Below are 27,979 nucleotides of genomic sequence, written 5' to 3'. Positions count from 1 at the left end.
ACCAGCCCAAGGCAACCACAGCCCTTTAGCAGTAAAGATCTGTGTCTCCAAAGATGCCCCAGTAGCTCCCCATCTTCTTTTCTGCTGATTCACTGCACATGCTCTGTGCTGCTGTCACTTACTGAGCTTAGGGAGCCACTCACAATATACAGTACACATAGAATAGAAATGTCACAATATAAGGCTGATTAGTAATTAATACACATAATTACTACATGGCAGCACAGAAACCAGTGCAATTAGCATCAGAATTGAATAATCAGCAAACCTGTAGCATCAGCTTATATTACAGCCAGGGAAGCTCATTTTCTGCTGGATAATTAGTGACGAGCCCTAAGCTTAGCTTCTCAACAGCCAATCAGAGCCCACTGAGCATGTGAGTGTCACAGACACTTTCCAAGATGGTGACCCCCTGTGACAAGTTTGAAGTCCTGGATCATTGCTGCTATTGACAAGCTCAAACTTTAGCCTCGTGCAATATATTAAAATATATAAAATATGGAATTTTTAGCCATTTTTAGGGTTTAGGTCTTCTTTAACATAATATAAGAATTCCTTACAGTAATTACAAAATCAATAGGCTTTTCTGTTAAAGGGGTAATTGCCCCAATTACACTGAAATCATATTGAGATCTTCTGCGATATGCATGGAACGTGTACTATATTTGACCACCAGCCTTCTTCATGAGTTGTTTCTTAGAATTCATATTGGGCCTGAATAAGATGATAAAGCATTTTGGGAAGAACATGCACACTACCAAGGCCCAGCTAGAAGACAGGATGGCAAAGATCTCCATTGCTTCTGTATATTTGCCTTGTGCACTGAGAGATGCTGGGATGAAGGAGATCCAGACACTGAGAAAGGCCAGCATGCTAAAGGTGATGAACTTGGTCTCATTAAATGTGTCAGGGAGCCTCCTAGCTAGGAAAGCTACAATAAAACTTATGGCAGCCAGAAAGCCAAGATATCCTAACATACACCAGAAAGCTGTAGCAGAGCCGTTGTTACATTGAACAATAATTAGTCCAGGTTTGGTTTGAATGTCATACTGTGGGAATGGAGGTGCTTTTAACAGCCAAGATATACATAAGATAAATTGTAAGACAAAGCAAATAGAAATGATCATGTAGGATACAACAGGACGGGTCCATTTCCTTAGTTTGCTGCCAGGTTTGGTGGCCATAAAGGCAAAAACAACCATCATGGTTTTGGCCAGAATACAAGATACACAGAGGGAAAAGACCAAGCCAAAAGCAGCTTGACGAAGAAGACACTTCTCCTTTTGAGGGTATCCAATGAAAGCCAAAGAGCAGAGGAAGCAGAGGGGCAGACACAGTAGAAGAAGACAACTTAGAGAATAATTGTTGGCTTTCACTATGGGTGTGGTTCTATATTTCATGAAAAGTTTCAGTATAACAACAGGAACCAAGGATGATGTGATGCCAGTAGCTGCCAGACCTGCCCCCAAGGGATCTTCATAGGAGAGGAATTCTATGTTCTTCTGCATACATCTCGTTTTTTGGACATTTGGCCATTCATCCCACAAACACTTAAAACAATCAATAGAGTCTGAAAAGGAATTAAATAAAGTAAATACAATGGCTAATACTTATGGAAATATTTATGGAAAATACTAGTAGAACAAACTTCAATAAACTATTCTGGAGTAAGTCATGGAGTAAGCTTTGGCAAAGAAGCAATCACTTGCCTGTAACATTGGAGATCTCTCCTTGGGGACATGGGATACACTGGAAGCAGCAGGTTGGCTTTCCTCTTTCAGAAGCTTTCCTAAAACCTGGGGGACAACTCTGGCTGCAGACAGACAAGGGGACCTATGGGAAACACCAATGTCATGAGCATTTTGTCTTTTTTGGGAAAAAACAACCATGTTACAAGTGAGGAAAAAGATGTCTGAAACTTATTTCTATGGGTGACATTTATGTGTCTGCATTAATTACACTTTGGATTTCTGGACCAGTAAAAGGCACTTAGCCTTAGCCAACCTACATGCTATGGAACTCATTAAACCTTTAACATCCTTATATTTTACAGTAGGGGGCACATTATCCCTCATTATAATACATGAGTGATACTCAGAGTTCCCTGTATAACTCAGCCTGCAGCCTTGTGTCTTTATATGGTCACAGAACAACCCCTCAGTGACTTCTAATATCCTTATCATTTACAGTAGGGGGTACATTATCTCTTATAATACATGAGTGATACTCAGAGTTCCCTGTATAACTCAGCCTGCAGCCTTGTGCCTTTATATGGTCACAGAACAACCCCTCAGTGACTTCTAATATCCTTATCATTTACAGTAGGGGGTACATTATCTCTTATAATACATGAGTGATACTCAGAGTTCCCTGTATAACTCAGCCTGCAGCCTTGTGCCTTTATATGGTCACAGAACAACCCCTCAGTGACTTCTAATATCCTTATCATTTACAGTAGGGGGGTACATTATCCCTTATAATACATGAGTGATACTCAGAGTTCCCTGTATAACTCAGCCTGCAGCCTTGTGCCTTTATATGGTCACAGAACAACCCCTCAGTGACTTCTAATATCCTTATCATTTACAGTAGGGGGTACGTTATCCCTTATAATACATGAGTGATACTAAGAGTTCCCTGTATAACTCAGCCTGCAGCCTTGTGTCTTTATATGGTCACAGAACAACCCCTCAGTGACTTCTAATATCCTTATCATTTACAGTAGGGGGTACATTATCCCTTATAATACATGAGTGATACTCAGAGTTCCCTGTATAACTCAGCCTGCAGCCTTGTGCCTTTATATGGTCACAGAACAACCCCTCAGTGACTGCTAATATCCTTATCATTTACAGTAGGGGGTACATTATCCCTTATAATACATGAGTGATACTCAGAGTTCCCTGTATAACTCAGCCTGCAGCCTTGTGCCTTTATATGGTCACAGAACAACCCCTCAGTGACTTCTAATATCCTTATCATTTACAGTAGGGGGTACATTATCCCTTATAATACATGAGTGATACTCAGAGTTCCCTGTATAACTCAGCCTGCAGCCTTGTGTCTTTATATGGTCACAGAACAACCCCTCAGTGACTTCTAATATCCTTATCATTTACAGTAGGGGGTACATTATCCCTTATAATACATGAGTGATACTCAGAGTTCCCTGTATAACTCAGCCTGCAGCCTTGTGCCTTTATATGGTCACAGAACAACCCCTCAGTGACTTCTAATATCCTTATCATTTACAGTAGGGGGGTACATTATCCCTTATAATACATGAGTGATACTCAGAGTTCCCTGTATAACTCAGCCTGCAGCCTTGTGCCTTTATATGGTCACAGAACAACCCCTCAGTGACTTCTAATATCCTTATCATTTACAGTAGGGGGTACATTATCCCTTATAATACATGAGTGATACTCAGAGTTCCCTGTATAACTCAGCCTGCAGCCTTGTGTCTTTATATGGTCACAGAACCCCTCAGTGACTTCTAATATCCTTATCATTTACAGTAGGGGGTACATTATCCCGTATAATACATGAGTGATACTCAGAGTTCCCTGTATAACTCAGCCTGCAGCCTTGTGCCTTTATATGGTCACAGAACAACCCCTCAGTGACTTCTAATATCCTTATCATTTACAGTAGGGGGTACATTATCCCTTATAATACATGAGTGATACTCAGAGTTCCCTGTATAACTCAGCCTGGAGCCTTGTGCCTTTATATGGTCACAGAACAACCCCTCAGTGACTTCTAATATCCTTATCATTTACAGTAGGGGGTACATTATCCCTTATAATACATGAGTGATACTCAGAGTTCCCTGTATAACTCAGCCTGCAGCCTTGTGCCTTTATATGGTCACAGAACCAATCTTATTGATTCTCTAAACACGTAAATCTATAGAAACTTGCAATAGGATTTAACGGTTTTACAGCTGATTTCATAAATGAATAAGAATTGTCGTGTTTTAAGTTCATTCTCCTTGAAAGTAATCCCTCACTCATTGTTATTTTCAGTGGTTCTGGGGAGATGTAACATACCTGTTGCTTTCCAGTAGGCCAAGAGATGGCGCTTTTGTTAACGGTGAAGACTTGACCAAAAGAAGCTGCAGTGTCGTAACTTCCCACATTGATCTGTTTTATGGTTCCGTCTGGGGTCACCTTCCAGTTCACAATGTCATACACAGCAGGTGGGTCCCCATTTCTATCAAAAAAAAGTTCTCTACCGCTGCTCAGCATGACCCGCACCTTTTTCACATAATGTAACAGCTGTGAATGTGAGAAAAACATGAATGAGAAATTTGGAAATAAGCAGAACATATTAGTTTGAGGTCTAGACTTACTGACTGACTTACTCATTTTTACATTTGCAGCAGATCAAAAACCAAATAACTGTAACTGAAAATCATATCTTGGTTACGGCCTGCCAACCAAAATGAAGAATATAAACCACTACATGACCTTGACAGGTTTAAAATGGCGTATTTTTGGATTCAGATTTTTAGCAGCTTTGGAGTATAATAAATCTCCAAAAATTTGAGTTTTTATTTCTCCACGAAAAATTCAAGTTTTTCACCTAAAAAACTTGACCAGAAAAAATTGAGGTTTACTAAATGGGCCCCTATCTGTTGGTGGTTGATTTATTAGTTGTGTATGTGTTTGTAAGTCAATAATATATAAACCAAAGATAGTAACTATGTTGTTGTTTAACCAAAAAGTACTAAAGATAATAGTAAATACTATTACCAGCTGACCAGAGGTAATGGCAAAAATCACAGACGTGAGCCTTTTTTCTATTTAAAAAGCAGTACATAGTGGATCGGAGGAGGGTACATAGTAGTAGATTGAGTGAAAAATGCGTGTCAGTTTGCCTTCCCATTTACTATAATTAGGGATGCACCGAATCCACTTTTTTGGATTCGGCCGAACCACCGAACCCCTTGCGAAAGATTCGGCCGAATACCGAACCGAATCCGAACCCTAATTTGCATATGCAAATTAGGGGTGGGAAGGGGGAAACATTTTTTACTTCCTTGTTTTGTGAAAAAAAGTCACAAGATTTCCCTCTCCGTCCCTAATTTACATATGCAAATTAGGATTCGGATTCGGTTCGGCCAGGCAGAAGGATTCGGTCGAATCTGAATCCTGCTGAAAAAGGCCGAATCCTGGCCGAATCCCGAACCGAATCCTGGATTCGGTGCGTCCCTAACTATAATGCAATTGGGCAAATTTTGACACAAAGTGACACATGGCAGTTTTGTGCAACACAGTCAACAAGACTCAAAATTAAGGAACTCTAATTTATTTTGCTCCAAAAGTCTCGGAACAAAAAGTCGCTCATGGTCTTTATTGTGTTTTTTGAATTTTTAGCCATTTTGTAGGGATGCACCAAATCCAGGATTCAATTCGGGATTTGGCATTTTCCTGCAGGATTCGGATTTGGCCGAATCCTTCTGCCAGGCTGAACTGAATCGGAATCCTAATTTGCATATGCAAATTAGGGTCAGGGAGGTAAATCGCGTTACTGTTTGTCACAAAACAAAAAATATTTCCCCTTCCCACCCCTAATTTGCATATGCAAATTAGGATTCCGATTCGGTTCATATTCGGCCGAATCTTTCGCCAAGGATTCGGGGGTTCGGCCGAATCCAAAAAAGTGCATCCCTACCATTTTGAAAATTTTCTGCAGTTTTGCAAATATTTTGGCAAAGCCAAACAGATTCACTTTTTTTAATCTCTTTTACAAAATACCCTGAAATGCCTATTTATCGAAATTCAAATTTGTGTAACCGTAGAAGTTTTTCTACTTTGAATAACCTTAGATTGTAAAAAAAAAAAAAGCATGAATGTTACCTTATTTAGAAAAATATCTCATTATAAAAAACAATTGCATAAAATCTTCAAGATCAAAATTTTTTGCAAAACTCAAATTGAATCCCATTGACTTCTATAAGACCTTGAAAGCTTTTAGTTGCCAAAGTTTAACATTCAAGTTGTTATTAAGCTTTGCTTCCCCTTTTCTACAAACCTTTAATCCTTCTTCAAAGTTCCACCTGTTGCATTTCCAATGCACCTTGAATGATCAGAAGTCCTCTTACCATAAAGCACCACCAACTGTTTTCAACATTCTTATGTGTCAACTATTCTCTCAACATTCTGATTGTAAGCTCATGATCTTATTTTTATTCTGTACATTTTTGTTTGTTAAACTATTGTTTATTAAGACGGAGTTTGTTCTAAATTGATGTAAAGTGCTACATATATCTCAATAAATGATATCACTGATTACCTGCCATGGCTTAAAATGTAAAATATCTGGGCACTTCTGGTCTGATAAGATACTTCCTTCTTTATTGCAGTTTTTCAAATCTTCCAAAGCTTTGGCCACAATTTGTACTGCAGTGTAGACATTGTATGTGGCTCTTAAACTGGAAACATCATTGTAGTTATTCTCAATCTTGTCAAGAACCTCTTCACCCGTGCATTCTTTTATTGAGTCTTCTGTTAGAGTCGTGTGGTTCTTCTCACTCGGGAATTTGCATTGGAAGGATTCCTCCCAAAGTAGCTTGACCCAATATTTTCCTAAGGAGGTAGAGGGATGGACTTTGTTGAGGAACTCTCTAAACCCTGGAATATTCCCACTGTGGAGAGCTAAGCCAATAGTGCCAGAGAGGATATTTGAAAACTTTCCATCAGAAAATAGAGTGGAAGTGGACCATGCTTCACTGGCAACCAGAATTTTCTCTGTGACATTTTGAGACAACATCTCAGCTAACACAGGAACTAAGTCAATAGCAGGGGAGAAGACAATGATGGCGGCGGCTGTTGACTCTTTTATTACATCAACTATATGTGGAGCATTCCGGTCAGGTCTGATTGTAAGGATGGACTCTGTGAAGGCCACACATGCTCCAGCCTTGATTATTTCTTGTTTCACTAACTGAATTCCTTGCTGACCATAGTCATTGTCCACAGCCAATAATCCCACCCAGGTCCATCCAAAATGTAGCACTAACTTTGCAAGTCCTTGTGACTGATAGGCATCACTGGGGACAGTTCTGAAGAAAGAAGGGAACATTTTTTGGTTGCTGAGGAGAGGGCTGGTAGAATAATGGCTGACCTGCAGGGTAGAGAAAAGAAGCAAATTATTTAAATTGGGGTTTTCTTTAATACCCATTTGGTACAATATTTAGCCAACTTGTGTTGTAAGAACGTAGCTGAGGTTGGAAAGTGTCTATACCTCAACCTCACCCCTGTAAAAGAAATATAAACCCTCAAAAAATGAATGTAAAATTGCTCAGAATGCTCATTGAAGCAATGTCATCTGCTGGTCAATTCCACCCACCAGCCTGACGGTTGGGAGACATTTTCAAAAGAAGGGGAAAATCTTCTGATGTTGAAAAGACTACACAAATGTGAAATCACTTTCCTCTGCTCTGAAATGTTCAGCTGACTGTCAGACTGGTCTGTAGATTTGACTTGCACATGGTGCTGTTGTTTTAATTCCAATGTATTAGTGGTGTTAAATAGCGCTAATATCTTGAAGACTAGAAAAAAATAGTTAATGCAGAATGCTTAGAAGAGAACTTTGAGAAATTGATTAAAGGATTTACATTCCTTTGAAACTGGGCATATTTAGCCATAATTAGCAATAACCTTTGAAGTTTTGGTGCATTTTGCCAACTGCACTGATTTCAAGACAGCCAATCAGAAAGCATTGTAACTCATTGCTAATTAGCCACACAGTGGGGCCCATTCACCAAGCTCGAGTGAAGGATTCGAAGTAAAAAAACTTCGAATTTCGAAGAGTTTTTTTGGCTACTTCAACCATCGAATGGGCTACTTCAACCTTCGACTACGACTTCGAATCGAAGGATTCGAACTAAAAATAATTCCCCTATTCGACTATTCGATAGTCGAAGTACTGTCTCTTTAAGAAAAAACTTCGACCCCCTAGTTCGCCACCTAAAAGCTACCGAACACAATGTTAGCCTATGGGGAAGGTTCCCATAGGCTTGGCTAAGTTTTTTTGGTCGAAGGATAATCCTTCGATCGTTGGATTAAAATCCTTCGAATCGTTAGTTTCGAAGGATTTAATCGTTCGATTGAACGATTATTCCTTCGATCGTTCGATCAAACTATTTGCGCAAAAATCCTTCGATTCGAAGTCGAAGGTCGAAGTAGCCCATTCGCTGGTCGAAGTAGCCAAAAAAAACACTTCGATATTCGAAGTTTTTTTTACTTTGAATCCTTCACTCGAGCTTGGTGAATGGGCCCCACTGTGTGGCTAATTAGCAATGAGTTACAATGCTTTCTGATTGGCTGTCTTGAAATCATTGCAGTTAATTAACCCTCGATATTCGACCCTTGATGAATTTGCCCCAGTGTGTGCATTTTAGATGTATACAATCAGTGGTGTAACTAGTTGTTACTGGGCCCCATAGCAAATTCAATTTAGGGCCCCAAAATATTTATAAGTTGGCCTATTTTACCAAGATATATTAAAATTGCTAATTAATTAGGGTCTCAATGGGCCCCCTGCACTCCTGGGCCCCCCTGCAACCGCAGGGTCTGCTTCCTCTATAGTTACGCCCCTGTATACAATGCAACTTTCGAAATGAATGGGCAAAGAAGGTATTCATTAAGCAGCAGAGAACAAAAAATTAGGGATGGGCAAAATAATTTGCTGTGTTTTGCCGCAAAAAAAAAGTCCATACATTTTGTGAGTTTTGTGAAACAGGTCAGATTTGTGCATCAATATAAATAATTGCACTGCAAGTTCAAAGTCCCGTCAGCTTTTATGTGCATGATTTTTTAAACACCACTTGCCTATAAATTAGAATAAGGGTAGGACTCCACCGGGCGATTTCCACGCGATCCGATGTGATGCGCAAAAATGCAGGCACCACGTCGGATGCAACACAAATAAGGTATGAGATGGAAATGTCGGATGCCATTGATCCTACATAACAGTCGTGCCGTGTCAGATCAATGCTGCGACTTCATACGATATTTCCATCTCTTACCTTATTTTTGTCGCATCCGAGGTGATGCCTGCGTTTTTGTGCAGCGCCTCGGATCACACAGAAATCGTCCGTGGAGTCCTACCCTAAGCGTTTATGGGGCATATTTACTGAAGTATGAATTTTAGTAAGGAAAATTCCCTAGAGAATTTTTAACGTGAAGAAATCATGTAGCTGTTCTTTGTTTATAACAGAAATTCGCCAGCCTGAATTTGGAGAAATTGCCCTTGACAAAAAGTTTGTTCTTCTGTGAATATTCTCTGGAGAAAAGTTGCCTGGCAAATTTGTATCAACGTGAAAAGACCTTTCACTAGTAACGGGCGAATTTGCACGATTGGCCGCTGGCGAAAAAATTCGAGAAACGGCCGCTAAAATTCGATGACGAAAATTTTCCAAAAAAAACGGACGCCAGCGTCAAAAATTAGATGCTGGCGCTGTTTCGCAAATTTTTCTCAGTTTCACGAATTTCACAGGAAATTCACTAATTTATCGGCAAAACGAAATAGCGCATAGTCGCCCATCACTACTTTTCACCATTTTGTAGATAATTGACAAAACTTGTCCTGCTCGCGTAAATTGCCAATATTGTAGCAAATTAACATTCTTAAAGGGGTATTATTTTTTACAGTTTTATATAATTTGTCTCCTTCTTCTGACTCTTTCCAGCTTTCAAATGGGGGTCACTGACCCCGTCTAAAAAACAAATGTTCTGTAAGGCTTCAAATGTATTGTTATTGTTACTTTTTATTACTCATCTTTCTATTCAGGTCTCTCCTATTCATATTCCAGTCTCTTATTCAAATCAGTGCATGGTTGCTAGGGGAATTTGGATACTAGCAACCAGATGGCTGAAATTACAAACTGGAGAGCTGCTGAATAAAAAGCTAAATAACTCAAAAACCACAAATAATAAAAAATGAAAACCAATTGCAAATTGTCTCAGAATATCCCTCTCTACATCAGACTAACAGTTAAATCAAAGGTGAACAACCCAGACTGACCCACTGGGATACTTGGAAAACTCCCGGTGGGCCCAGATGTCATTGGACCCTCCTGCCTACCCAACCTTTTGCTTTGGATGCCTAGACCCTGACCATGACCTATTTTCATATAAGAACAGAAAAGGAAGGAAAGATAGATAGATAGAGATAGAGAGAGAGAAAGAGAGAGAGAGAGAGAGAGAGAGAGAGAGAGAGAGAGAGAGAGAGAGAGTGAGAGAGAGAGAGAGAGAGAGAGAGAGATGGATGATGATAGATAGATAGATAGATAGATAGATAGATAGATAGATAGATAGATGCAATTTAAGGTTTTCTAGTGGGACCCTTGTCCCCATATGACACAAACATTCTTGGCAAAAATACACCAAAATTTAACATTTGCCCTTTAGTAAATACACCCCTATGTATACTGCAAGGAAATAAGCAAAACTTCACCATGCATAAGATTTTTTTAAAGGATTTCTCCAGTATAATTTACCTGGGGGTATCTATACAGGCCCAGAATGTGAGCCAGCAGAATTGAGTGAGTGGAAATAGAAGCACCAATAACACCGGATAGGGGTATATTTCCCATACATCTATAATTGGGAATGGCTCCATTAAGTCCTGACAACACCTGTAATGTTCCTTCCAAGTCCTTCTGCAACACATCACAGGAATCATAAGCCTGAAATCCCAGGGTGATGTTTGGGAGAATATTGGGGTTTCTGTTGATCTCGTCCACAGCAAATATCATGGCCTGGAGCTGCTGGAAGTTCTCAAAGTGAAATCTTATAAACGAAAGATAAAAAGGAGGGCTTTGTATAAATATAACAGTTCTTCTTTGGTCATATTAATGTTACATTTTTCTTTGTTATTCACTATAGGACAATATCTGGTCTCAGAACCATTGTCTTTTTGTAGGACATCAACAAACCCATTGCCAGATGTTATTAGAATGTTCTCAAGTGTAGAGCAAGTCACGAATCAGAACATAAGGACATGATAACCTTCTTAGAACTAGAACAACCTTGTTGCCTATTGGAGCATACAATAATTATAGGGCTTTAACAACCTCCAGCCAATTACAACTTTGTATTGTAGGGTCTATAAAAAAGCCTTTAGCCAAATAGAACGTTCAAGAAATGATAGAGCAAAGAGGATTAGAACATTCATAGGGCCAGGACTTATGTTAAGCCTATTATAGATTTAGAAAATACACAGAGCTGGACCAGCATGTAACCAATAAGAACAGTCACTGTAATAGTATAACCTATGTGAGTTAGGGAACTGATATATCCAAATAGCTAGAGTATGTAGACTAGATATATGATGTAAAGAGGTCTCTTCTCCATATATATACCCCTCTGTACTAAGCACAATTCAGCAGGAACAGTCCCCTAAGTTTGCTAATAGTCTGTACTGAGAGATCCCATAAAACCATAGCAGCATAGGTATTCCCTGTACTAAGCACAATTCAGCAGGAACAGTCCCCTAAGTTTGCTCATAGTCTGTACAGAGAGATCTCATAAAACTATGGCAGCATAGGTATTCCCTGTACTAAGCACAATTCAGCAGGAACAGACCCTAAGTTTGCTCATAGTCTGTACAGAGAGATCTCATAAAACTATGGCAGCATAGGTATTCACTGTACTAAGCACAATTCAGCAGGAACAGTCCCCTAAGTTTGCTCATAGTCTGTACAGAGAGATCTCATAAAACTATGGCAGCATAGGTATTCCCTGTACTAAGCACAATTCAGCAGGAACAGCCCCTAAGTTTGCTCATAGTCTGTACAGAGAGATCCCATAAAACTATGGCAGCATAGGTATTCCCCTGTACTAAGCACAATTCAGCAGGAACAGATCCTTAAGATTGCTCATTGCCTGTAAAGAGAAACAACTTTACCAGCATAGCTATTGCCTTCGGTCATAGTATATATGGAGAGATAATATCAAACTATATGTATAACACATAAGGGGAACATGTCAATGCTGAAGTGGCTGAGAGCTGCTAAGATGCTAAATCAGTGGCTGTCAATGTTTTTCAGTCCAAGCCCCTGTTTCAGATTTTTCCCTTGATTAAGGCCCCCCAATAAAAAGTTTATAGATATAGGGAAATATTGATGTACCAGTTGTTCAATGCTAGGCACCAAATGTGTTACTCTTCTGAATCTCACCTTCGCTAACCCTCAAGCTGATCAATCATGTATCTAGAAGAGAAAATACACTCTCTACCCAACATTGCCCTCCCCAAATGTTCTTCGGGCTGAGCCCTTTTCTACTGCACCAACCACCCCACAGCATTTTTAAGTATAAAAGTTGTAATTGCACACACAGTTTTAATTTAGCTGTAGGCAAAGATATCCACCAGGCTCAGTGTTTTCTTATCAAGGTGTAGTGGATCTATACAAGGTTGCCCCTAATTGTTATACTTGGGTCTCTCATTCACTGGATCAACAACCAACAATGATAGCATTATGAGAATCAGTTGGGCCACATCCATAGACATTATTCAGCATCACAGCAAAGTAGATATATAATAGATCGATGGACCTCTCCCATTCCCCTCTTACGTTGTACAGTTGATGCCTGGGGGTCTTTCATTGAAGGACACTCGGTGATATTCTTTGTCAAGATGAAGAGGTAAAACAACTCCTAAAAGTATATCTCCAGGCTGGAAAATACTCTCCATCTCTGAGACTTGGAGCCGACAGGATTGGTCGTTGTAAAATGCCAAAATAAGGCTGGACAGAAGGAGATGCCAAATCACTGTGTATGTAATGTCCATAATAATATTAACAGCCAGGATACCCCCTGCAAGCACAGAGTACATAGTGTTGGGAACAGAATGGGAGTAGGGTTTAATTAAATAGAACTGAAGTGTGTATTTTCATTGTGTACATTGTAGTTCTGTACATTGTAGTTCTGTACATTGTAGTTCTGTACGTGGTAGTTCTGTACATTGTAGTTCTGTACGTGGTAGTTCTGTACATTGTAGTTCTGTACATTGTAGTTCTGTACATTGTAGTTCTGTACATGGTAGTTCCATACATTGTAGTTGTTTATGAATAGCCCCGAGTGATGTAGAGTAGGAAAAGATGTAATGCAGAGGTAAGAGTAAGTATGAAAACAGAAATTATTGTAGACAAGGAGAGGGATAGTTTATATCCACCACATTATTTAGGAAACTGCCAGATCCCTAAGTATGAAAAGGGGGGATGTCAGGATAATGGGAATTTTAGTTTGGAGATAAATAGCAGGGGTGGGTGTATAACTGAGATGCAGGGAAAGAGCTGTGTGTGTGTGGATATGAGTGTATGTTGGGGTTCTTGTGATGAAGAACATTAATCAGTTTTGCTTTTCTAATAAAACAATAGAAATGGTACTCACTGTATCTCATTCTTCCCTACAAGTGCCTTGGTATCCCTCTTTTTTATTGAGAGTGTCTGCATCACAGCGCCGTTGTAGCATCAGCGATTTATGTTCCTTGGAGCATTTTTGCAGAGTAATTATGTAGCACAGAATGGAATCAAATGGGAATGGGAATACAAAAGAATTATTGCCCATACTCCAGGGCAATTTACATTTATCATCTCGGGATTCCCCAGATGCGCCGGTTGAATAATCCATAAACTGCAAGTTAACCCACTGTGCTCTAGAATCTCGTTGTATGTTGATCCCTCTCTGATCCATTCATTTACCTTTTTGTTTGAGTTCATCCTAAAATTCCTAAAAATCTTGATGAACTTTAGGAACCTCTATTTTATATGTGCTTTGTACATAAAATGATGTGTGTAATATAATTTACCTTTAATTATTATTTTCACCTTGTAGAAAGCAATATTCTTTTAAGAAGCTCTCTGGTTTGGAACTATTATCTGGTTCAATGTTCTAAATTAACTTACTGACCAAGAAGCAGTTAGGTGTTCACAACTGTGTATGAAGAGGGTGAGCCAGAAAGAAATATAAGTAATTAAAAGAACAACAAAACGGTTGCCCAAACTGCAGGCAGCAAACTTTCTATAAATTCTGTTGCATAGGTGTTAGTGGGAATCTCCTGCACTATATATGATATATCTGACTAGTAGGGCACATTTACCTAGGGGGGGTTAATTAACCCTCGATATTCGACAGTTGAAGTAAAATCCTTCGACTTCGAATATCGAAGTTGAAGGATTTACCGCTATTCCTATGATCGGACGATTAAATCCTTCGAATCGAACGATTCGAAGGAATTTAATCCATCGATCGAAGGAATATCCTTCGATCAGGAAATTGTTAGGAAGCCTATGGGGACCTTCCCCATAGGCTAACATTGGCCTCGGTAGGTTTTAGGTGGCGAACTTGGGGGTCGAAGAATTTTTTAAAGAGACAGTACTTCGACTATGGAATGGTCGAATAGTCGAACGATTTTTAGTTCGAACCGTTCGATTCGAAGGTCGTAGTCGAAGGTCGAAGTAGCCATATTCAACCATTCGAAATTCAAACTTTTTTTCCTCTATTCCTTCACTCAAACTAAGTACATGGGCCCCGTAGTGATGGGCGAATAAATTCGGCAGGCGTGAATTCGCAGGGAAATTCAGTGTTTTGTCGCTGGCTAAAATTCGCTGGTGTCAAAAAATTTTGGAAGCATATCGGAATAGTCGTTCGCGTCAAAACCATCACGCGTCAACATTATTCGGATGCCCATTGACTTTAACGGCAGTGTCAAAATTGACGCGAGCATCAGAATTAACGTGAACGTCAAAATTTGTGTTTTGCTAATTTTTCACTGTTTTGCGAATTTTCAGGCACAGCAAAACGGGACAAATTCGCCAATCACTACTGACTTTCACTTCTTCATGTTCCACACTCAATATGCTTTTAATTTAATATTATCAGGAGTGACAACGCAGCATTTTAGCTACCCTGCCCACTGGTGGATAAAATGCCCCATGTGCCACAACCCTAATGGCTACTGATGGTAATTAAATTGTGCATCGTGCATTTTTTATGATAACTGACTGTACTTGCTGTGTCAGGCAGCTTCAATTTACAATAGGAAGTGGAAGTGGAAAGACCCCTTTACCCTTCTAAAAAGCAGGTTACCTGAACCTGAAGAAGTTTACAACTTTGCAAAGACCAAAATGAAGTCAGAGATTGTTTGCATTGCTAAAAATGCTCTCTTTCTAGTAGATATGAGAATAACACCCAAGCAGGAGAAGCAATAGGAAATACCCAAGTCGAGCTAGGACCTAGGACTTGGAAAAGTACATTGAGTAGGAGAAAACAATAGCTTATCTGAAAGCAGTTGTATTGTGTAGTGCTGCCTCTTTCTGCAGGCACATGACCAGGCACAATGACCTGAGATGGCTGTATGCACAAAAATATTACAATTAAAAATATACATTTGTTGGTTAAAGAATAATGTTTTAATTGGTAGAATTAATTATTTGTAATATATACAGTGTAATTTAGTCATAACTACAAGGCCATAATAAATATAAAAGCTAAAGGCCATAATCCATGTAGCTAACTCTATGGGGCAGATTTATCAAAGGTCGAGGTGAATTTTTGAAGAAAAAAAAACGAATTTCGATCTATTTTTTGTGTACTTTGACTAGAGAATAGTCCAAATTCGATTTGAATTTGAAAAAAATGTAAAAATTAGAAATTTATCATGTATTCTTTTAAAATTCGGCTTCGACCATTCGCCATCTAAAACCTGCCGAATCGCTGTTTTAGCCTATGGGGGACCTCAGAGAACCTATTTGGAGTCAATTGATGAACTTTGAAAAATCAAAGTTTTTTGGGGAAAAACTTCATATCGAATTTGATCGTATATGATATTCCTTCAATTTGTATATATATAAATACGAACCTTATCAATCGAAAATGGACCTTTTCGACCAAAAAAAAATTCGACTTAATTTCGGTTGGTCTTTTTGAATTTGAATTTTGACGTTTTTTCAATTCAAATATTGATAAATATGCCCCTAAATATAAGCAATGTGTAAAAGTATAGAATTTCACAATCTGTTTCTTCATTTCTCTAAAGCACTTCCCCTTCTAACTGTGATGCAAGGGGAATTTTTTTTATAAATTTGAATTGAGAAACATCAAACAATTAAGAAATTTCCTATACTGAGTTACAATCTCTACGAAAGCAGTTACTCTTCATCATGTCTGGTCTGCTTGTCCTCTGCTCTACCATGATTGTGTGGGGTAAGTACTAGCATTATGCCCTGTGTACTGGCTATGTGGGGTAAATGCATACATTTTAGTCTTTTCTCTGTGGGGTGACCTTTAGCCCCTCTAGGGAACATAAAGAGGAACTCCTCTCAAAAACTTGTAACTATAAGTGACATTCCAATTTTTTTGTGCACTCAAGTGAATGGGCCATTTTTTCTGGTTCTTGGAATATGAATAACTTTATATCATTCCTTTTTTTGTAACCAAGTAACTACAATGTCTCCCTAAAATCCTTCATTTCAGGGGCCACGGCTGGCAAGTACTGCACAGAGCAGGTGCTGAACATTGAGTCATTCCCAGGAGATTCAATCACTATCCCGTGTGGTTTTGTCTATCCCAGATCTATCAATCCTGTTTCAGAGGTGGAAATTGCCTGGAGAGCTGGCCCACACCATTACTGTGGAAGTGAAATATATAACAAAACCAGAAATTATACAGCACCAAAATACCAGGGCAGATTGTCTGTAATAGGAGATCCTCAGACTGGTAATGTGGCCCTTACTCTAGTCAATGTAACAGCAGCGGATGAGGTCAAATACTGTTGCCGTATACTGCTCAGACTTCCAGATGGAACTACAAGACAGTGGCAGAGCTCAAATGGCACAAAACTGACCATACGAGGTAAGTGTTACAGTTCATCCTTATTTTTAATCATTGCTGATTCAAGGTTTGTCTACATAAAAAGCACTTTTCCACCATTGTCACCAAGGTCTTACATCATCATTGTCAACACTCATGCTTTACCCATTACAAGCAATATTAGAAATGTGATTTCTTTATGGATTCCTCCATTAGTCTCAAGAGTTACTCTCTATGCAGTGATTCCTAACAAGTGACCTGTGAATAAAATGATGCTCACCAACAAAGCTTTCTGTTGGCTGCCAGTCCATATAGGGGCTACCAAATAGCCAATCACAGCCATTATCTGACATTCCCAGGGACTATTTTCATGCTTGTGTTGCTCTCCAACTCTTTTAACATTTAGTAATGTAGCGCAATAATAAACTGAGTGGCACAGTCTCTATTATAATCTCACTTTCATATACCTGTAATTGTGCCACGGATGAGACCTTTTCCTTCAGGGAGTAAGCCCTCGCAACGGTGTGGAGGCAGGGTGTAGTGCAACTGTAACAGTGTGCCAATGCACAAGAATTGCTTGAGAATTATGCTTAACCAAGGAACTTATTTATTTACAAGGTCAATCCTCAAAGGAGCATATAGAGGAAATATAGGTAAGCAGCAGTAGGTAAGCAGTAGGTAAGCAGCAATTTCAAAGGTACCCCAGCTTTCAGCCTTTTCCCTAAGTGGAACCCAGGAGACCTACTAAATCCCTGGCATCTGTACACTTAGTCCCTACTTCTGGGCAATTAGTACCCGGGATCTTAATCCCTCTTACTCTTCTTGTCGGAGCCTTGAGCTGCTCAACTATATAACCTATCTATCATTCCTAGAGTGAGTATAGCTATCCACTTTACTAGGGCCTAAGCCCCTAGGTTCCATTTCCCATTCCCTTCCTGCCTGCTCAGGTAAGGGCTAAAGCAAAATGGACCCAGACCGCATAGTTTCCTAGACCTTTATATTATAGCACAGTGCCATCTAGCATACACTGTGATAACTACAGGGGCTTGCATAGCAGAGCATGGACACAGGTCCACCATAAGGACCCATTTAGGTGTCTATAATACTGAGGATTTGCCTGCCAATATTATGTGAGGTTGTCTAGATTATCACATCCCTACAGTAACATTGTAAGTTAAGTTGAAAAAAAGACACATGTTCATCAAGTTCAACCTTTAAACAGTTTTTAACCTGCCTTACTGCCAGTTGAGCCAGAGAAAGACAAAAAAAACCCCATCTGAAGCCTCTCCAATTTGCCTCAGAGAGGGAAAAAATTCTTCCTGACTCCAAAATGGCAATTGGACTAGTCCCTGGATCAACTGGAAGTCCCTGGAAGGTTGGTGACCCATGCTCTAGCGTTTTACCATGCAGCATGTGGCCCTTGTTTATGGAATTACTTCTCTACCCCTAATATGAACTGGTAGAAGATCACATCTCTCTCTCAGCCACCAAAGAACTTGCATAGCATTACTCCAGTCTTTGTTGTTGTAAAGATAAAGTCTGGTTATTTAGTCACCAGAGTCAATGCCTATACCCTTTGGTACTTACATTTTTAGGAGATTTGAATTGTACCCAGTACATAGTACAGGGAAGTATCTGTGCTTGGTAAAAGTGTGCAAATGTTGGCTGATGATCCTAAGACTTTTATACTACAGGTATGGGATCTGTTATCCAGAAAGCTCCAAACTACGGGAGGACTATCTCCAATAGACTCCATTTTAATCAAATAATTCACATTTGTAAAAATTATTTCCTATTTCTCTGCAAAAATAAAACAGTTTGAAACAAAATTCTCACCAGTGTGGGGCTCTCCGATAGGTTCCAGACGGTCACGTGTCCATCATCCAACTTCCTGGCAGCGGAACCTTTTCAAATATTGCAATTACGGACGTCTTTGACACGTTTTTCAAGATGAATAAAAACGTCGTTATTTATTTACATACAATAAAGGCTTGTCAGCTTTGAGCTGAGTACTGACGCGTTTCGTGCCCCATAGAAGTCCAGAAATAAAACTGTACCTTGTACTTGATCCAATCTAAGATATAATCAATCCTTTTTGGATTCATGTTTAAATTATTTTTTTTAGCAGATTTATAGTATTGAGATCTAAATGTTCTGGATACCAGGTCCCATATCTGTACCATATATTCTCTGACCACTATGCTTGAGGGCTATTAGCGCAGGCACCTGACAGATTGGAACCCTTGGTTGCCCTTTGTAATGGGATTACCAAGTCACAGGAGGTATATAGGACCCAAGAAGGGCTGCAGCAGTTAAATAAACAATAATATATAAGAGACCTGTATATAGGAAAGAAAGAAAAGAAACTGCAAGTATTTATCCCCACAAGGGTTTGATGGCCACATAACATGCTTATTTTATTTTTTTTTGGCATAAGAAAATACTAAAATCAGTTACGATAGAAAATATGGGATAAAGTGTTCACGAGTGGGTAGTGAATTGCGCAGAAGGGGTAATGTCATGAGGATGACAATACAAAATTCAATAATCCATTTTTACTCATTGACTTCACAGGTCCCTCAGATATGATTGTCCATCAGCCCCCGCTCATTCCTGCCCTGGCTGGTGATGCTGTAACAATTCCCTGCCATTTCTCCACCAATGATAAGGTTGGCAAGATGTCCATGTCCAGTGTACAATGGGGCTATGGTAGATATTCGGCATGTGGAACTGTTATTTATAACAGCACCACTGGTTTCCAAGGAAATAATCTCGAAGGACAAATCTCTCTGGCAGGTCTGGCATCCATTCAGATCCACCAAGTGAAACCTTCAAACAGTGGCTGGTACTGTTGTAAGCTGCAAGTTAATGGAGATGGAAAGTTTTATTCTAGAGAACGAAATATAGGAACACACCTTGTTATAAAAGGTATTTGATACATGTAACTTAGAAATATAATAGAAAGTTAAAATGTATGGATCTATGTATAACTCAGCCTATAGCCTTGTGCCATTATATGGTCACAGAACAACCCCTCAGTGACTTCTAATATCCTTATCATTTACAGTAGGGGGTACATTATCCCTTATAATACATGAGTGATACTCAGAGTTCCCTGTATAACTCAGCCTGCAGCCTTGTGTCTTTATATGGTCACAGAACAACCCCTCAGTGACTTCTAATATCCTTATCATTTACAGTAGGGGGTTCATTATCCCTTATAATACATGAGTGATACTCAGAGTTCCCTGTATAACTCAGCCTGCAGCCTTGTGTCTTTATATGGTCAAAGAACAACCCCTCAGTGACTTCTAATATCCTTATCATTTACAGTAGGGGGTACATTATCCCTTATAATACATGAGTGATACTCAGAGTTCCCTGTATAACTCAGCCTGCAGCCTTGTGCCTTTATATGGTCACAGAACCCCTCAGTGACTTCTAATATCCTTATCATTTACAGTAGGGGGTACATTATCCCTTATAATACATGAGTGATACTCAGAGTTCCCTGTATAACTCAGCCTGCAGCCTTGTGCCTTTATATGGTCACAGAACAACCCCTCAGTGACTTCTAATATCCTTATCATTTACAGTAGGGGGTACATTATCCCTTATAATACATGAGTGATACTCAGAGTTCCCTGTATAACTCAGCCTGCAGACTTGTGCCTTTATATGGTCACAGAAACCCTCAGTGACTTCTAATATCCTTATCATTTACAGTAGGGGGTACATTATCCCTTATAATACATGAGTGATACAAAGAGTTCCCTGTATAACTCAGCCTGCAGCCTTAGTCTGTATAACTGGGAAATCACTCGTAAAACGATGTGGAAGTCAATCTTTATAAAAAAAACCAAAAAAACTACCATATTCAGGGCTGGATTTACATAGTAGGCGCCCCTAGGCCCACTGCCGTTCGTCGCCCCTGTCCCCTTCCCTTTATTTGTGCAAATTTCATCATCTGGACTGGAGCAATGGGGATAGCTGCATGGGAAATTTAAAAAATGATTGTATCTCCAGTGCATCCCCAGTGTTTTTTGAACCAAAGTGGGTGTGGTTCGGCAGCATGCCGCCGCCCTAGGCCCGGGCCTAGGTGGCCTTTCCACAAATCTGGGCCTGACCATATTGTTGTTCTGATGTTCTGCTTTTGCATTGTCTTTATGTTAATCCAAATTAGTACCTACAGAATGGAGCTATAGTTGTACCCAAGTCATTATTATGTCTCCATACTCTTATTCCCAGACAGAACCAGTGAATTAAATATCAGGCAACCAGGTGAAGTAACATTCTCCAGCTCTGCCTCCATCAGCTGCAGCTTCAGCCTACTCCAGGACAATGTTCCCTTGTGGATTAAGGTCTATTGGATGTTTGGGAACACAAATGAGGGCTTTGCTTATCACCCAGACTCAGAATTAATACACCCCAGGTACAGGGGCAAAACCAGACTGGTGGGTCAGTCAGACCTCTTCTTGGAACAGGTTTATGGGATGGACAACACCACCTTCTACTGCCGCGTGGCAATGCGCTTGTGCAAAGCTACAGATCCATACAGAGTCGACATTTTAATAGAGGAAGGAGCCGGGACATTACTACGAGTACATGGTAATGCAATGCTATAGAAAAAAATATAGCTGCAAAAATAAACTCAGGGTTCTAGATGCAGGATGGGGCAAGACCTGCTCAGATTCAATCAGATGAGAAAGACATATATCTAATTCAATTCCACATGTTCCCATAGAGCCAGATGTGAATGAGAAAAAATGATCTCACTGTTTATCACATGAAAACCCTATTGAAGTCAGTTCTTTTCCTCAGATTGAATCTCACCCATGTGTTTTCATATGACAAACCATAAAATAACAATTTCTCATGGAACTAAATCTTGTCCATTGCATGAGTGATCCAACCCTCTCCAAACTGTTTTCCTCCTCTATTCCCTCTCCTTCTTTATTTACCTCTATTCTTTCACTACTAACATCCAGTCCTCTCCTCAGTTCTCATCATCTTTGTTGTTGTATTTATCATGTTTGTCCTTAGCACCATAGGATGGTTATAGACTCACAAAAGCCATGCATTCACTTTTATTCCTCTCCTACTCATTACCTGTTATTCAATTTCTGTCTGACAGATGTTTCTTCAGATTGGATTCTCTATGCCATCATTACTGTCCGGTGTGTGCTGATCTGCATTATCATCCCCTGTGGCATTCTGGGATATGTAAAGTTAAGAGGTATTTGAATAAACAGCCTTGAACCTGGAACAGATATATATATATAATACACAAGAGACATGAAGATCCTGCAAATTATATTCTTATAAATTATGCTTAGTGATGGCATCAGTTACAGTCATATGAAAAAGTTTGGGAACCCCTCTCAGCCTGCATAATAATTGACTCCACTTTCAACAAAAAAATATAACAGTGGTATGTCTTTCATTTCCCAGGAGTACTGGGGTGTTTTCTGAACAAAGATTTTTAGTGAAGCAGTATTCAGTTGTATGAAATTAAATCAAATGTGAAAAACTGGTTGTGAAAAAATTTGGGTACCCTTGCAATTTTGCTATGAATTTGAATGCATGTACCTGCTCAATACTGATTACTGGCAACAACAATTTGGTTTGATTTGCTCGTTAAGCATTGAACTTCATAGGCAGGTGTGTCCAATCATGAGAAGGTGACCAATTGCAAGTTGTGCTTCTGTTTGACTCTCCTCTGATGAGTGACAGCATGGGATCCTGAAAGCAACTCTCAAAAGATCTGAAAACAAAGATTGTTCAGTATCATGGTTTAGGGGAAGGCTACAAAAAGCTATCTCAGAGGTTTAAACTGTCAGTTTCAACTGTAAGGAATGTAATCAGGAAATGGAAGGCCACAGGCACAGTTGCTGTAAAACCCAGGTCTGGCAGGTCAAGAAAAATACAGGAGGGGCATATGCGGAGGATTGTGAGAATGGTTACAGACAACCCAAAGATCATCTCCAAAGACCTGCAAGAACATCTTGCTGCAGATGGTGTATCTGTACATCGTTCTACAATTCAGCACAATTTGCACAAAGAACATCTGTATGGCAGGGTGATGAGAAAGAAGCCCATTCTGCACTCACACAAACACTGCAAAAGTAATTTTGGAACAAAGGGCTTTGGACTGATGAGACAAAAATTTAGTTATTTGCTCATAACATAAAGCACTTGGTGGAAGAATTCCAAGAAAAACACCTTCTACCTACTGTCACATTTGGTGGAGGTCCCATCATGCTGTGGGGCTGTGTGGCTAGTTCAGGGACTACTGGGGCCCTTGTTAAAGTCGAGGGTTGGATGAATTCAACCCAATATCAACAAATTCTTCAGGATAACGTTCAAGCATCAGTCACAAAGTTGAAGTTCCGCTGCAGGGGTTGATATACCAACAAGACAATGACCCTAAACACACTTGGAAATCTACAAAGGCATTTATGGAAGAGGAAGAAGTACAATATTCTGGAATGGCTGTCACAGTCCCCCAACTTGAATATCATCAAAAATCTATGGGATGAACTGAACTAAACTGGAGAGATTTTGTTTGGACGAATGGTCAAAAATACCGCCATCCAGAATCTAGACACTCATCAAAGGCTATAGGCAGGCCTGGGTTTGTGGCAAGCATGCCGTCCAGCCACTTACCGGGGACCACAGCTCCCCAGCACTCCGGTGCAGGCGGGCATGTGCGCTCGCACCTGAGGGGGGGTATGCGGAGCTGGCTATAGGAGGCGTCTAGAGGCTGTTACATTTGCAAAAAGAGCTCAACTAAGTATTGATGTAATATCTCTGTTGGGGTGTCCAAATTTATGCACCTGTCTAATTTTGTTATGATGCATATTGTATATTTTCTGTTATTCTGGTAAACTTTATGTCACTGCTGACATACTACTTTTTCCATAAGGCATGTTATATATTAAAAGGAAGTTGCTACTTTGAAAGCTCAGCCAATAATAAACAAAACTCCAAAGAATTAAGAGGGTTTCCCAAACTTTTTCATATGACTGTATTTTATGTTAAGGAAAGCACTGGGTCCCACAAAACAAATTCAAAGTCAAAAATCTGATTTTAAAAAGTAAAAAGCATGACTTTAATGCTCCAAATTTTGTCTTAAAAAAAGCCAAAATTGTGATTGTTAATGTGCTAATATATAATTTAAAAGTAAGATTCAGACAGTAAGGGGTTATTTACTAAAATCCGAATTTATCTCATATTTTAATTAAAAAAGCTACATCCAAACATCCTTGCCAAATTTTATCTTATTTATTAATAAAAAAATTAATTTAATTGGATTGTTGAAAAACTCAATAAAATTGAGCGAAAACCAAATCACTTGAGATTTTTGAGTTCTTGCTCGAAAACCCAGAAAAGTCAGATTATCGGGCTAAAACCAGTGCAGACCACGAAAACTTCAAATTGAGATAGGCGCCTCTCCTATTGATCTATACAGGACCTCGACAGGTCTGAGATTTTCGATTAAGGGCTTTTTGTAGTATTGAAGTATAATAAATCTCAAAATAAGGTTTTCTTTTTTTCTCTAAAAATTCTAATTCGGATTTTGACAAATAACCTTCTTATAGTCCAGGTTTTGATTTAAAAATTTTTTTTCAGAATTTGTCATTTTAAATAAGTAATTTGAGAAAAAAGTCAAAAATTCTGGATTTGGAAAGATGTCAGTTGTCTGCTTATTTATTTATGAAAGAATTGTTTTTAAAAAAAAACTTGATCGCATAAACACATTTTCAATGAATCTGTAAAAATTTGAAATTTTGAAAAACTACAATTTTAAAATAGCTGTAATTTTCATATTACACTTCCTGTTAACCAAAGCCATGTCAGCTTTCAGTTTTTTTTTTTTTTTTAGAGTTTTTCAGGTTTCTTTGTGCTTGATAAATCTCGAGTATTCAAGTTCAATTTTGAAAATAGTTGAGATCATGATTTTTTTAAACAATGAAAAGTTTGAATTGTTGTAAAATCTTCAATTTAAATATCTAAGTCATCATTTGTATTTTTTTTGTAAAAAAAAAATCAGCACGCTTTCTAGACTAAATTTATTTGCTGCAGAAACAAGAAAACTGATTAAAATTAGGACAATTGCCATGTTTTCCCAAAACGTCCTTTTTATAAAACTCCAATTTTGAATAAAGTGTTTCTTAAATAGAGTGTTACATTTACATTTCAAGCTTTCTTGACTTTTTTTGGACAAAAACGTTGATGAAATGTTTTATTTAGTTTAGAAATATTTTGTAGAAAAGTTGTAGAAATGTTACATTATGGTTGACATCTCACCCCTTTAAAGTATGGCATCCAATTTACTGCATGTGTATTCAAAAAGAGTGAGATGTTAACCAGATCTCTTGAATTAATTTCCACTGCAATTCTTTTGATTTCTGGTTACCAATTTGTATTAAAAATCAATTTTTGTTTTATTTGTTCTTACTTTCGTTCTTTCTAATGAGGTTGATGATGTTTTATGGGCCACTTACAGATATTGTACAAGCCAATGCTAAAAATCAGATCTGATTTAACTGGATTTTTTTTATCTTTTCAGGACAGATTCACAAGAATTCTCACCTGAAAGTAAGTTACTTGCATCAACACTAGTGATGGGCAAATCTGATCCATTTCACCATCGCCAAAATGCATTGAAGTCTATGGGTGACAATTTTTTTTGAAACGCGACACATTGTGCGACAAATTTTTGACACGCGCCACTTTCATGGTGAAACTTGGTGAAAAATCAACACCATTAACTTTCCCACAATGATTTTTGTTTCCAGATTGTATAGACTTTAATGGGGTTAAGCTCTGAATACCCAAAATCTGAAAAATTATGATTTTTCGGACCTTAAAAAAAATCTGAATTTTCCGGGATTTATTAAAATCCAATGGTATGAAAACTACGAATCTGAAGGCCAAGCATCTAAAAGCTCTCAGGGTCCTGTATTAGTCAATGGGGAAGGCCCCAGTGTATGTGCTACTGTCATTACCGATTTCCAATGATTTTGGGGATTTTGGGCCAAGAAGTCCGAAAACTCTGAAAAATTTGTGGTATTTGTGGGCAAAGGTCCATCGTTTTTGTGGTTTTGCCCAAACCTATTTTTTTGAATGATAAATAAGGTCCATTCGGGAATTCAGAGTTGCTCAGATTTTTATCTCAGAAATGCTGAGATAAATTCAGAGATTGATAAATAACCCCCTAAATATGTAAAGAAAAGGAAAAGCCCAGTTGTCTTATTAGACAAGTGAATACAACATCTGAGTATTATCATGTATATATATTTTCCATTTCTGTCAGTGTGTGGTACTGTATTCCATTTCTATGAAAGGTGTAATCATTTAATTGGTTGTATAATTTAGATTAAAAAAAACAAGACTATAATTATGAAGTCTTCAATTGAAGAATCTAATGTGATTAATATAAGATGAACTGTATCTTTGAGAACTGCATGTGTATGGTTTGGAATATAAGTACTTTATGTTTACAATATGTAGAAATATTGAGTTATTAGTTCGGTCTAGCTGGAATTGATATCACTCTCCCATTTATTTTCTTCTCTCTACATTACATTCACTTGGTCATATAGGATGGGATTACCAGTGTGCCATGATATACTTTGACTATGGAAGATGAGTCTAGTTCTAGTTAATGTCTAGTCCAGAAGCAAATGGACCTTCAGTCCCATCTATAAATTTGTAGAACATACTTTCTGTTGGTTTTATGTGAGAAGATACAGGCACTTCCTCTGTAGGGTACAATGTTAATCAAGGCAACCCTAAAAAGAAACGCGTCAGGGAATCGATGGTTTTAATGAGTTGAAAGTAAAAGTTATTTCTTTTAACCTACGGAGTGCTCGTCAAAACTTTTTCTTCTGAACCCTAAAGAAGAAGATATCAGTTGTAGTCATTAGGAATGGCATAGGATATTCATTCAAAGAGTAACATACCTCCCAACATTTGAAAATCAGAAAGAGGGACAAAAAGTTCTGCTGCACTACCCGTGGTGAACATTTTTGACCCAAAAGTACCCTTTAAGCTGTTTTAGAAATTTTGCATATTTTTCTGGTGTCAGTGCAGGAGATCTAAAAAAAACTCGGGACATTTCAGTAACAATCCAAGACTGCGGCCTGAGCTGTCAACGTTAGGACTGTCCCGAGAAAAATGGGACATTTGGGAGGTATGGAGTAGACAGTGAACAAATGAAATCAACAGCTTGGCACGCACTCCACAGGACTCCAGGTAGCGGTAAAAAACTTGCCTATGATTACGTGTGGTAACACACGAAACGCGTTAGGATTATATATGTTTGTGCAATAAAGTAAAAAGTTTTTTACCGCTACCTGGAGTCCTGTGGAGTGCGTGCCAAGCTTTTGATTTCGTACCTTGATGTCTCCCCTATGCTGAGGGTTCGGGGCGCAGCACCCGGACCACCAAACAGGAGCCTTGAGTGACCCACAGTTTTATCGTATTGGAATATTTTAAGCGGAGGGCTCGGGGCAAGTGCACCCGAGCCAATTTGAAGCAGCGGTGAGCGAACTTGTAATGAATGAGATAACAGACCGCTATGTAGAAAGGGATTCCAATTTGTGATACTAAAGTGTGGCGGGTGGTTTGAGCGCTTCTGCCTTCCTTCTCTAAAAGTACAGTGAACAAATGAAGCCATGGGGATTTCACATTTTGTTGGACTATGTCCAGACATCTTCTAGTGCTAAGTCCTGTCTCTAGATGGTGCCTCATTCACAATATACTTTGTGTATCATTGCCATATCTCCCAATACTCAGATGTAACTCATACTCGCTCTTCCCTTTAGCTTTTCAGCAGAAGTTGAAGCTCCTGGATCAGGGGGGAAACCACAAATGACCAAATCAAGGTTCAATGTTACATTATTAGGTCATGTGAGGAAGAAAGGACCAATAATTGATTTGAGTTTTAGCTGGAATGTTGTCATGGTCTACAGTAAAGGCAGGGACCTGTTATCCAGATGCTTGGGACCAGGGGAATTACAGATAAGGGGTCCGGATAACGGATGTCATACCTGCATTTATTGCATTTACACTGTATTATGCCTTTTTTTTATATTATGTAAGAATCATATTAAAGTATCTTATGATGCTGAATTGCAGCTGAAAAAATA

The 27,979-nt window shown here is 38.9% G+C and overlaps 2 protein-coding genes across 2 annotated transcripts; one reads left to right on the top strand and one right to left on the bottom strand.

The window, feature by feature from the left end:
* Window positions 1-659: 659 nt before the first annotated feature.
* On the bottom strand, window positions 660-12,846 carry LOC108710390 (extracellular calcium-sensing receptor). The gene is made up of 6 exons (XM_018251525.2): window positions 12,587-12,846; window positions 10,511-10,802; window positions 6,301-7,131; window positions 4,053-4,280; window positions 1,710-1,833; window positions 660-1,570 (listed from the first exon to the last, which is right to left on the bottom strand). Exons 1-6 carry the CDS (start codon window positions 12,844-12,846, stop codon window positions 660-662), a joined length of 2,646 nt encoding a protein of 881 aa, XP_018107014.1.
* Window positions 12,847-16,137: 3,291 nt separating this feature from the next.
* On the top strand, window positions 16,138-27,062 carry LOC121401661. The gene is made up of 6 exons (XM_041587367.1): window positions 16,138-16,217; window positions 16,488-16,865; window positions 19,398-19,751; window positions 21,072-21,431; window positions 21,958-22,059; window positions 25,396-27,062. Exons 1-6 carry the CDS (start codon window positions 16,175-16,177, stop codon window positions 25,446-25,448), a joined length of 1,290 nt encoding a protein of 429 aa, XP_041443301.1. The 5' UTR covers window positions 16,138-16,174; the 3' UTR covers window positions 25,449-27,062.
* The last annotated feature ends 917 nt before the right edge of the window (window positions 27,063-27,979 follow it).

Source organism: Xenopus laevis, chromosome 3L (genome assembly GCF_017654675.1).
Source record: "Xenopus laevis strain J_2021 chromosome 3L, Xenopus_laevis_v10.1, whole genome shotgun sequence".
In the NCBI taxonomy this organism is placed as follows: Eukaryota; Metazoa; Chordata; class Amphibia; order Anura; family Pipidae; genus Xenopus; species Xenopus laevis.
The sequence above is the reverse complement of the archived record's forward strand: the minus strand, read 5'-3'. Positions and strand labels throughout refer to the sequence as shown.